General features: G+C 42.5%; 2 protein-coding genes across 10 annotated transcripts in view; one reads left to right on the forward strand and one right to left on the reverse strand.

The window, feature by feature from the left end:
* Positions 1 to 3,900, forward strand: part of HDGFL3 (HDGF like 3) — a 71,809-nt gene extending 67,909 nt beyond the window's left edge. The window contains exon 6 of the mRNA XM_027068210.2: positions 2,689 to 3,900. Within this exon, the coding sequence (XP_026924011.1) occupies positions 2,689 to 2,694 (6 nt within the window). The 3' untranslated portion in view covers positions 2,695 to 3,900. The remainder of the gene's footprint in view (positions 1 to 2,688) is intronic.
* Positions 1 to 12,643, reverse strand: part of TM6SF1 (transmembrane 6 superfamily member 1) — a 56,851-nt gene that overhangs the window by 22,517 nt on the left and 21,691 nt on the right. For 8 of the 9 annotated variants that reach the window (XM_027068208.2, XM_027068206.2, XM_027068204.2 and 5 more), the window contains one exon: positions 3,918 to 5,503. The exons of the other annotated variant lie outside the window; for it this stretch is intronic. In XM_027068208.2, coding sequence (XP_026924009.1) covers positions 5,312 to 5,503 — 192 coding nt within the window. In that variant the 3' untranslated portion in view covers positions 3,918 to 5,311. Of the gene's footprint in view, positions 1 to 3,917; positions 5,504 to 12,643 lie in introns of those variants that run through there. 9 annotated transcript variants of the gene reach the window in all.

Here is a 12,643-nt window from a genome sequence, read left to right on the forward strand (position 1 = left end):
CACAGACATGTAGTTGAAAGTGGAGATACGAGTGAGTATCTTAATAGTTTCTCCAGATCATTGCGAATATTCTTTGGTATTAGACCAGCTCTGTAAGTGGTAGTTTCTTAAAGGTTAGTTGCAGTGTGGAATCTGAACTTTTCTGTATTCTGTTAGTTTAAAATCCATTGGACAGTCTGGCACTTTGAATGACTTTTACCCATTTGGAAAATGCTGGTTTCCTGCATTATTTGGGTCTTCCAAATATTTCATCATGAAGTATTTTTAATCACATTTTTTAATATTTATTAATTTTGAGAGAGAGAGTGAGTGTGCGCACGGACTGGGGAGGGGCAGAGAGGGAGGGAGAGAGAGATTCCCAAGCGGTCTCCACACTGTCATCTCAGAGCCCTACTCAGGGCTCGAACTCACAGCCCATGAGATCATGACCTGAGCCGAAATCAAGAGTCAGATGCTCAACTGACTAAGCTACCCAGGCGCCCACAATCACGTTTTTAAATATCAAGTATATCTTGTCAGAAAAACCTTCACTGGGAAATTTTGATCATGGAGGATGTAAGTTTTCCAGAATTCTAAGTTTCACTTGAAAGTTTGAATGTTACTGTTGGCAACAAATACTGCCACTTGTCTTCCTTGATGTAATAGGCTCATTTCATTTATTTCTGACAGAGTGTCTGAATAACCATAGTTTATCTGCCATCATTTTTTCAAGTGAAAATGGTGCTCCAGGGAAAGATCCTATGACTTATACTGTCTCCTAACTTCTGCTGTGTTTGGGCTGTCCTTCAGCTTTGCCTCCACCCTGCAGCCTCTTAATGTGCCTCGAATTCAGATGCCTCAAGAGAGAATCTGATTGGAGTAGTCAGCCATTGTCTGCTGAGGGTGGCTTGGCACAGAGCACGGCAGCCAGCACATAAGGAACCACTTCCGGCTGCTTCCCCAGAGGAGACTTCCTGTCTAGACAACACCCCGAGCTCCATGCCCAGAACGTATACCATTATGATTAGCAAGATTTTTTTTTTTTTTTTGAGAGAGCGAGAGAGTGAGCATGCACAAGTTGGGAGGGGTGGGTAATGGGGAGAGAGAGAATCTTAAGCAGGCTCCATGTCCAGCACAGAGCCAGACATGGGGCTTGATCCTAGGACCCTGAGATCATGAACTGAGCTGGAATCAAGAATTGGACACTTAAGCCCACTGAGCCACCACCCAGGCGCTCTAGCAAGATACTTTTTTGATGCACAGATGCAAATAGAGTGATTATGGTATGAGAAATTTTTAAACATGGATTCATAATTTGCTTTTAAGCACTTATTTGACAGCACCTTGTTTAAAGACCAAAAAATTCCCCAGGTCCTTAAAGTTGTGGTTATATTCTGGTACCACTGCTACTTTGTTTCGGGCATGAATTCTATTCTGCTGCTGCTGTGGGACCATCTGTTCCAAAAATGTTTTTCAATGTGGATTGAGTAGTTGTTACTATGAATTTTCTACCAATGTAAACAGAGATTTTATTGCTTTTCACATTGACATTAATAAAAAGACACTGTTAAATAAATGTCTTCGGTTAACAATTTTTCATTGCTTAAAATGGGTGTCTTCCTCCTTCACAAAGGAGTAAAATCCTCCAAAGGCTATAAGTATAATGTATCTAGTATTTTTGTCAATAAATAATTAGGAGTCACCAGTCCCTGTATTTTGGAAGTTCACAGATTTTAAGTAGACTTTTATTATTTTCTTAAAGTTGGCTGTCTCCTTCTGGTAGGAGCAGAGCAGGCCAAGAGAACTAATGTCTGGGATCTTGAGGTTTAGACCTTTTCCTCTTTACTGATACGCGGTATAACGAACACATAGATTTCAGCTGTATACTTGAGAACATACCCATGAGTGAGCACACTCCTTGCTCACAAGCAAGTTTGTTCACTCAGTGAAGGAAAAAGAATGGAAGCAAGATGTTTTAGGAAAAATATTGGGGCCTGAGTTCCCTCTTTCGTTCATCCCTTGAGAGCATTACGAGGGGGTTAATGTATTTGGGTTAATGATGAAGAAAACAAAAATAGCCTCCCTATGAGGAAATGTAACCTGACACAATTTAAAGTAGGACCCAGATTGAAACATCATTCTTTTAGGAAGTGGAAATATTTTGTCACACAGATGTGCCATCTAAATTTTAAAAGAAATCTCGACTTCCTTTCTCTTCATACGTCTTGATTTTGTTAACACTCGTTATTTCTTCCAGCCGCGTGTCCCAAGTAATTAAGTTATAATACATGATAATTTGCATACATTCCAAATGCTTACCTTTCTAACACTACAGTCCTCACAAGGATGGGTTATCTCAATTTCTCCATGGACTTTACCCCAGCAATACACATTGTCCTGAGTTGTATAGAGTGCACACTACTCTGGGCCCTGCCAAACAGTAGACAACGTGTGTTGTTTCCTTTTTTTTTTTTTTTTTTTTTATAGCGGGGCACTAAACATGCCCCAGCGCTTCCTCCAGGTTATCGAACTGACAGGTAGTAGGAAGCAAAGCCTTACAGGCTATTCTTGCTAAGTAGTATTTCCACTGCAGTACAGATTAAAATCTCAGAAAATCCCAGCTATATACTTTATAGGTATGGATCGCTTTTATTGTTCATATCCTAAGTCATCTAAAGGCTTGTTTTCTTTCTTTTTTTTTTTTTACAGACCTAACTACCATAACGAATGCTGCATATTAAGAGAAACCACAAGAAGGTTATACATTTGGTTGTCTAATAATCTTGGATTTGATATGAACCAACACATACTCCTTGTTGTCATTGACAGAACCCCAGTTTGTATGTACATTATTCACACTCCTCTCTGTTGTGTTTGGGGGAAAAAAAGACATTTTAGCCTTTTTTAAGGTTATTTAATTTCATGTTATTTGGTTGCATGAAGTTGCCCTTAACCACTAAGGATTATCAAGATTTTTGCACAAACTTCTACATGTCTAGGATCCTTTTATCAAGGTGGCTGTGTTCACCATTCTCCTGCCTTGACTCCACTATCACCAGAGGCTCAGTTAAAGATAAATTAGCATTTTCTTAAAACGACCACTCCACATAATGCTTAAGGGATTTCTTCTCTGTGACAGAACCCAGGAACCGGTTCCTAAACACATAACGTTGGCATATTGAAGATAAAATTGAAATTGTCCTTCAGTTTTGAGGCCATGTGTAAAGTTTAACCATATTGTAAAATATCTATTCCGTATTAGAAATAGCTAGTCAACAGCTTATACTTCTCAAAACTCATACTGTTATGTACACAAACTCAGTTTTTATATGTGAAGTTAGTGAGTCCTTTTGTGTTATTCCAAAATAAAGGCAATGATTTATTTTTTCCCAATGCCAATACAATTTGAGCTAATCACTCAAGGTGGATACTTTACATTTTAAATGTACTGGAATCAGCAGTAGCCCTATGGGAAACCAGACAAAGCATTGACTTTTAAATGAACCATTGTTTTCTTTTGGAGCTAGAGTTAGAATAGTTGATACTCATCCACAAACCATTATTACGTGTACATTATTGTTGCTATTGTGATAATAGAGAATTTTATTTATTTTTCTGCCAGCTTATATTGTGAGAGCTCATTTGGTCAGTTTGGGTTTCACCAATCCTGTTATGCTTGTCCTTGGACCATCTTTCGCGTATTCGAGGTTTGTAGTTGAAAAGTTTACTGTAAAAAAAAAAATCAAAAACAAAAAAATGTATTGTTTTTACAGAATAAATTTATTGGAATGTGTACTGGGAGTAAGATTTGAGGTTGTAAACAACTAAGTTAGTGTAATTTGGCTTTATATATGTAATGTGAGGTATTAATGTAATTCGTATATTAAAGCAAAAATTGTTAACAGCAAGTTGACAAGAGAATCAAGTGCAGGTGAGGGTTTTCTTTTTTTTTTTTTCCTTTCTTTTTTCTTTTTTTTGAACATCGGGGTTTTAGGTTTTTTGTAAACATGGGGGAGGGAGAGGAATGGCTACATGATGGCTTGCACGTCTCAGATACTATTTACCAGCTCAGTGGACCCTAAATGCGCACACTTGACATTATCCATGCGTTGACTTGGACAATGTTTTCTTTTTGTTTTCTTATTTTGGTGAAGAGCTAAATAAATAACATGAAGAGAAAATGTGAGAAGTTCTAAGACCCCAGGGCCATTGATGATGGTGGTGGTGATGGGATTACGATTATGGCAGCCAAGGGTATGAAAGCACCAGTCTACCTACCCCTCTAAGGCTCTGAGAAGGCGGCTGGTATTTCTGGTTTGTTTCTCTCATGTAGCAAATTGTAATTTTTCTCTATACTCATCATTCCAGATATGAAAAGTTCATTAAAAGATACTAGGGATGCCAATCCAGTTCTTTTTCCTTGAAGAGTACTTTTTAACTTTGAATATTTTACTTTAATTGTAAATTAGTGAAATGTAATCAGTTCCTCAAAAGTCCTGTTCATTGCTCACAGTAAAGCATAAGGAGAATGTAGCTGACATTTTGAATTGGAACATGTAACTGACAGATTTTTAGAATAAAAATCCTAAAGACTACAAAACTGCTTTTGGAAAAAAAATACAAAATGTTTCAAATTCGTTAAGATTTGTTTTCATAAAAGGCCAAAAATAATTTATTAAAAATATACACAGAAATACAATAAAAATATTTCCAGTCACCAATAAAACAGGTATTCATTAAGGGTACTGATAAAGTCACCGATCCCTCCTTAGCCATTCAGACTCACAAAAAATTTTTTATTAAAAGCAGTGTTTACAACAGCAGTGAATAATATACTTTCCTTGGGAAACATTTGTCAAATAACATTTTAAAATAATGTGATAATTTGCTTTTTATATTGAGGTTGATAATGATGCATATATATCTTATATGCAAAAAGTATTTCTCCTGAATGTATCTGCTGTTCTAAATTCCTTAATATGCACAGGCCATATTCACTTCTGAATAGTTTCATTTTCGTGCTCACTATTGTAGGAGCTAAATTGTATATGTTTACAGTTATATTTAATATGTGCAGACAGAATATTGAAATAGATGGTCAAGTTACTCACAAATAATTTTGAATAGATTTCTTTAAACTGTTTCTCAACTTCACATATCCTTCAAGAGAAGAAAATTTACCCACACAATACCATGTGAGAGCTCACACATACAGTGCGGAGCCCGAATTTACATATTTTTAAGTATTGCTGTATGGGAAGGGAGTAAAATGGGACAGAATATCAGTACCAGGAATAAAAGTCAGTCATCTAGAGAGGAAGAAATAATACTTTTATTCAACTTTTTCATCTGCCTTTGTTTTTATAAAGAACTCTGGTTTGTAGATACAACGATAGGCCAAGAGCTGAGGAAGAACTCCATATGCTATGTTTAATGCTAGAAAGAGGCTTTTCGCTTCTTCAGGGACTCTGTAGACATAAGCGGTTCTAGCATGAAGAGAAGCACCGATGTGAGAAAACTGAGCCTGTTGCATTTAAAAAAAAGGGGGGAGGTCAGCATGAGCTCTGTGTTCAGTCGGATTCACAACGTGTTCTGGACGATTCATTCAGACCATGTTTCCTGTGCCCTCAAAACCAGTACTTTCAAACAATCCACAGTCTTCAGGATTTCACTGAATTCAGGACCAGTCTTAATGTAACGACTCAAAGTATACCTTCCTTAGCTTGGCTTTATCATGCCATGCAGTGCCCCTTACCCAACATTAGTGGCTCAATTTAAAAGAAAAACTGAACAAAATCTCCGTTTTGTTTTTTGTTTTTTTTCCCCCTGATATGCATTCTGGAGATCCTAAACACTCAGGCACTCAGTTGTGGCTTACTAAGTGTGTTTGGCAAAAATGAAGGAAGTACAGAGCTTAGAAAGCAAAAATATTTTTATATAGCCATTTAAAGAGACGCAATGGGGACCTCAGCTTCATTAATCAGTCTTTTCACCTGTTCCTTGGAACAAGAGCCCAAAGCCCTTCATTACATGTTTTTTGTTTACTTCTTCACGTTTTTGTTGCTTATGCAACTTTAAAAACTACTAAGGGTTGTTTCGTCGGTAAGGTTGTTACCAACGTGAGTGAGGGTAGGATTATGGTTGCTCTTCATAAAATGGCATGTATACATGCAGGCGACCTCTTCATATCAAGTTCTCCTTTATTTAGTACAGCTTGTCACCATAACCTGAGACCAGTTTCCCATTTGTACTTAAGTACTTGTTCATAACATACATTCAGAATGTATCTTGTTTGATACTTTTCATAAGCACAGGGAAAAACTGTATTAGAAAAGGCTTCTGTGTGAGGATTTCCTCAGCATTCTCATGTCCTTACAGAACACAACCCTGCAGTGTGTGTTTTCATATCTTACTGAAATCCACGCTGTATGTGAATAAAGGACTGGAAATCTAAATATAAGAAGTGATGAATTATTAGTTCATCAGGATCAAAGTGGAAAGAAATCACAGAATCCAAGAATGAAAAACTAAATAATTCGCTTTAAATACATACAAGCTATCTTACATTTCCTTCCGTATGAAACCAGTTTATTCTGCGAAGTGGTTAACAGACAAAATTCGGCTTTTCCATGACAAATAAAGGATGAGCTTTCACAAGTGGCACTTGTATGGATTTGTGTCCATTGCAGGTATTTTAACAGATTGCTGCTACGTCCTGGGACCTCTGGTACAGTCTCGCTACTCTCTGGAGATAAGTGGTCAGTGTGATGTGTCGCGAGGACCACAGAAATAGCCTGTGTACGCCCTCCGCCTCGTGCTCCACGAGGCTCGGCAAGGGCTCTGCCCTCAAGCACGCGTCCCCCAGAGCAGGTGCCGAGCAGAGCCCAGCAGATGGGAAGCGTCCCATCTCTGGGCTCTGAAGACAAGACCTGGAGAGTCCGGGGCCTTTGAGAGGCTGCCCGGGGGGCTGCTCTTGTACAGTCCTGGGAACACGGAGCAGGAGCGTGGCCCCTGTCGTTAACCCTACTTTTCCCTAGAGCCTCTTCTGAACAGCAGTGATTTTCTGAATTAATATAACCAAACTTCTGGACTAGGGGCCAGGTTTGAACCTTGATTTTCAAAAATGTGGGTTTGGTGTCTCTATAGACACATGTACTACGTCACAAAAGTCACCACGTTCGGGGAAGTGCCGACCGTTCTTTGAGAGACTGAGTGATACGAGCAGTCGTACCTACTTGCACAGGGGAACCTGCACCAAGTCAGTGATTCCGTAGGCTCTCTTCCTGCACTGACCAGTGCAGTTAATACCTCATTTTCAAAATCAGCAAAAATCATTGGCAGCATTCCAAAATGGTCATGTCCTTAGAGTAGACTGTAAGCCCACCGGGCAGGTACTGTGTCTAATGTTTTGTGTGGCGCCTCTCGCATTGTTAGAGCTCAATAAACGTTAATCAGTAATGGTCTTGTGACTGTCAAAATACAAACAGCTTCCGCAAAGCATTTCTCTATTTTTATACCTATTTCCGTAGGCCTCCTTTCTCCAGAATCCTCTAACGAGGGCCCGAGCCCAGAGCCCAGTGTCGTGCAGTTTCTAATGGGTGTGTTGCTGGTGGCCACGCCTTCCCTCTGAGTGAGCACCCAGCCACAGCTTCTTCCCCACGCACACGGTGTCCAGTGCCCGGCTTCTGAAGTTTCAGAGAAACCTCAGCCTCCCCTGAGAACAGTTTCCTTCCTAAGCACGGGGCTGCTAAGGGCCTGCACGGTGTCTCGTGGGTCCTGTTCCCGCCGGCACATAAGGCCTCCTGATGGCAGGACTCAGAGCTCAGCCGGGCACCTGGTGCTGGGTCGGTGGCTCAGTTGGCCTGGGGCTGCTGAACCGACTGTCACCCAGGGTGACAGGTGCAACCTGTAGAGCCCAGAAATGTCTGCAGAATTCAGTGATGTGGAGTCTCTCATCATCTTTCTTATCATTCTAAATCTGTTTTCACCTCAAACGAATTTAAAAGATCTGCTTTGACTTTTTTTTTTAAAGAAATGGATGATTGGGATGGAAAATGAGGCAATAAAGACAAAGAACGGTTACATTTTAATAGCTCTCTTTTCTTATATTTATAGAGACAGCCTGGAAAGGATGACTAAAAAATCACAATCTCGGTTCCAGAAGGAAGAGCTGAAAGTATTATGTGTCCACATGAGTATCACAGGCCAAAACTAATATGAACATTGGGGCAACAGCCAGGCTATTTGGCCGATACAGCAGAAGTAGCTAATCCAGAACTGTGTTATTTTTTAGGGTTTTCTGAGCAGCACAGTCCAGTGGTTAAGAATTCTGAATCTGGAACCATACAGAGTGCCCAGTCCCAGCTGTACCACAAGCCAGCAGTATGACCCTGGGTTAGGTATGTAACCTCTCTGGCTTCCTCATCTGTAAAAGTAGGATAATAAGGGCACATTGCTGTGCCGGTGCAATGAGTTGATCTTTGTGAAGTGCTTAGGAGAGTGGCAGGTGAATTCCCTGCCCATGACCTGGGATTCTGCTTGGCTGACAACTCAGGTGGGCTCTTCGTTTTCAGATCCCCTTGCTGACCTTCTGACAATTTTAAGACTGTCTCCACCAAAGGATAATCATGTGAAGACTTTAAACCCAAAGTCTAACCTCGATACTAATTAAAGGTGTATCGTGATGAATTACACTGGAAGCAAATTATTAAATAGGACTTGCATTAGTATCCCAGCTATCCACATGCTTCCTAAATCTTTTAGATATTTCCTAAAGGTTTCCGTGGGGGGGGGGACAAAATTCGCCTCCAGCAGAGTCAACTCTACAAACCATATTATCCACAGATAAGCTTCCAGACCCTCGTGTCAGGAGGTCCATGGCACCCGCATGGCCAGGGAGTCTGCACAACAAGCGGGAAGGGCCTGGCTGAAGCAGGGCTGTTGTGTTTCCATGGGTGTTGCTGGGTGCGTGACAGGCTCCCTGCCAGGCCTGCCGTGAGTCTGTCCCAGGGCTTCCTCCCAGCATCCTTGATGCTTAGGTAATAATGTCCACACATTACCATTTAGGTACTAACATCCACAGATGGCCACAGATTAATGAATGAATCTTCTGAGCAGCACAAGGCATTTCTAGACTCCTACTGGGAATCTTCTACCAATAAGAGGAGGAGTACCAAAAATCTGCAGCTCATTCTGTGCCAGGCACCGTTCTAAGCCTCTTACATGTATTATTACCTCACGTGATCCTCAGCAGCTCTATGACAAAGGTCCTGTATGATCCTAACTTTACAGAAGAGGAAACCGAGGTAGCCAAGGTCACGAGCCCATCAGTGACAGTCTGAGCAATGAGCCAGTCTGTCTCCAGAGCTCATGCTCTTAACCATCTTGACTATATTGGCTCTGATTGTTTTCTTTTAATTTCCAGTGATATTTTAGCAGAGAACAATTGTTCAGTTGCTAGAAAGTACTAATATATAAGTGGGTCTGAGCAGCCTATTTCAAACTAGATTTGCAACTTTAATCCTACGTAAGAATTTTATATGAAGAGACACTTGGGTTCTGAATAAGTCCCCACTGGAACTCTTTGGTGTAGAAAATGTGTCGTGGTTTGATTTGATTTTGTTTTCTTTTACTTTCTGATGGATATTTCAATTTCTGAAGGCAGGAGATTTGGTAGATTCCTCCATGATCTGAAGGCAGGGGCTCAATAACTAACATGTTTTTCACTGACTTGTACTGACCTAGGAATTTTTCAAAGATTTGTTTTCCTTATTAAATCACATAGACTCCTGGGAGTTCACTAGGCCTTTCAAGAAATGCAGGTTTTGATCAAGTTAGGGGGTTGGGAATGCACAAAACCCCTAAATGAGGAATGGTCGTTTTAGCAAGCTAGGGATGTTAGTCGGGGTTATGGAGGGTGTTTTCTGTGATGAATGTGTCACCCTCCCAAGGCGAGAATTCATTTCATGAGCAAGTATTGGCTAGGTAGGAAACAAATCACGTAACAAATTCAGCATTCTCATCGCGTGCACTGTTGTGTTATGATTTGTAACTGTTCCTTAGGCTGAGCTCTCTGAATATGTAAATACTAAAGCCAAGCCAAGAGTCATGGAAATGTCAGACACAACAGTTCTCGGATGACAGCATTCTACTGGGTTGGGAGAAACATCCTTCTGACATTGACAGGATCTAGTCTGTAGCCTCCAGCTGCCTTGTCCAAGTGGGCAGTGACGGATGAGCCCAAGGGCTCCTGCGAGGCCTGGGGGTCTGGCTGAAGCTGCTGACTGCGGCCCGGGGCTCTGCCATCCACACTGCCCTTCCCAGAACCACCCGGCTGGAGTCGCGGGTGCCTGTCTGCAAGCTTAGCCCTCCCCAGCAGGTACAACCCAGGGTTAGCCCTAGTGCCCCAGGTTCAAGCACCCACTTGCCCCCAAGGTATGACCTTCCCAAGCCTCTTGACTGCTGACTGCCCACGTGACTGGGCCTTGACCTACTTTTCCTGCCTCTTCCTCCACTTGTCTCCCGAGACTTGACTGGGTCCTACACCTGGCCTCCCTTTGTCAGCCTCCTAGATGATGACACCCTGTGTTCCTGCGGCGGGGGGCAGACCAAGCAAGGCACAGGACACACAGAGGAAATCCGATCGTGTCCAACCCTGAGCAAGCTGATGATCCTCGAAGAGAGGGGGCCGGTAAGAGTGAGCTGAGCGGGAGCCCTCTCCGGGAGAGCTCAGGAGAACGCAGCCAAGAAAACCCAGGCCAGGGCTCACTCTGCCCTCTGGCCTGCTGCACCCCTGCCCAGCCTGACAGCCCACAGAGCCCGCTCACGTGTGACCGCCTCCCCCCCCCCCCCCCCCCCCGAGGCTCTCCGGCGCCTCCGTGCCCATATGAAGTCTTGCCTTGTGCTCACTGCTTGAGCCATGCCACTACCATGGCTCGCTGCTTACAGGAGAAGAGAGAGAACAGTAGAGAAGAAGATGGGCTTTGGGGTCAGACAGGATTCCGTGCCCCTATTCCCCTATTCTGCCTGCCGTTTAGTAACTGTGACCCAGGCGAGTAACAAGCTGTCCTCAGCCTCAGCTCTCTTAGCTTTTAAGAAATCTGCAGGGAGGATGCTGTGTGTTCACTGCACGGTTCCAGGGCACGGGCACACAGGAAGACCGCCTCTGTCTGCTTCCGTTGCAGCCGAGGTGGTGCCAGACCTGGCTGTGGAAACTCTCCCACATGATCATCTTTGCACAAGCAAGAAATAAAACTTTAGTGTGTTAAGCCACTGAGTATTTGCTGCCCCGGCAGAGCGCACAGCCTGTCCCTACCCAAGTAGGTAAGTAGAGCACAGCCTGCTTTGCCTCACCCAAGTTAGAGGAGAGCTCAGACCAGTGCAGGGCAGTGGGCTGGAACTCACTGGGGTTTGAGGGTTACTCTGGAGACAGGACTAATGGCCTAGTGATGGGCTAGATGGTAGGGGTGAGGGAATGGGAAGGAGCTGCTGAAAGCGGGGGAGGATCTGTTTGCAGGCCGCGGTGGGGAGAGAGCGGGTGTAGGAGGGTCAGGGGTCCTGTTGCATGTAGACACTAACTCCGAGATAGCCGCGTGAAAACACGGAGTTTGGGATTAGGTATAGGAGTCTGGGGACAGCTGGAGCTAAAGACAGAAAATTGGAAGTCAGCTTATAGTTAGCATTGAAAGATACGGAAATAAAGACCTCTTCAGAGGTCTGCTAAGAGGGTAAATCTTGGTTCTCTTCCCCTTCAGTCCTCCAAGGAAAGAACAGGAACCCTTGCTCTGGATGCTGCATCAGCTTTTTTGATACTAATATTCTAATTCTGTAATTAAGAATGACCTCAGGGGTGTCTGGGTGGCTCAGTCAGTTAAGTGTCCAACTTCAGCTCAGGTCATGATCTCGCAGTTGATTCGTGGGTTTTAAGAAAATTTTTTTAAAGACCTCAGACTGGAAGGATTTAGCCCAAAGGATTAACCCATAAATACCTAGCTGTTTTTCCACCCTGTAAATTCTAAGGTGTTCTTTTGCCATCCCAGTTACTATAACCAGGAGCATAATTAGCCATACATGCTGACAGTTTCCAGATGAACCTCATTCTTAGGCCGGCTTGAAAAGAGCAAGATGCAGAGAATGATTTTAAAAAGATGAATTCGTTTGTTATTGCTTTTATTTATAGTAAGGGGGGGGAAGATAAAATCATTTAATAATTTTCTTCCTTGTTCCTAAGATCAGTTTGTTTTGCTAGTTATCTTGTAAAAACGTGCTTTGTATAATAATACAATTTCCTAGATAAATTTATTCCAGTTCAATGAAATAAGCATTCACTCTAGGGCAGGGCCTTGGCTAAGTCGCAAGAGGAAAGAATGGAACTTTCTCCAGACCCATTTCCCTGGTCCGGGATACTGTCCTGTAACAGAATTCTGAAATCTTAACTTTAGATAGGCATCTTAAAGATAACAGCTCTCAAGTATTTTTGTTCAGAGCCTGGGGAAGGGTCCTGGAAGGCTGTGGTGGCACCTGCTGGGTATGTGACCTTGGACAAATCATATAACCTCACTGGGCCTCAGTTTCCTCATCTGTATAACTGGATGGCACAGCAACCATCACATATCTGGTCACTGTGAGATTTAAATAAAATGCACGTGCAGAAACGTCTTCCAAA

This window comes from Acinonyx jubatus, chromosome B3 (genome assembly GCF_027475565.1).
Source record: "Acinonyx jubatus isolate Ajub_Pintada_27869175 chromosome B3, VMU_Ajub_asm_v1.0, whole genome shotgun sequence".
In the NCBI taxonomy this organism is placed as follows: domain Eukaryota; kingdom Metazoa; phylum Chordata; class Mammalia; order Carnivora; family Felidae; genus Acinonyx; species Acinonyx jubatus.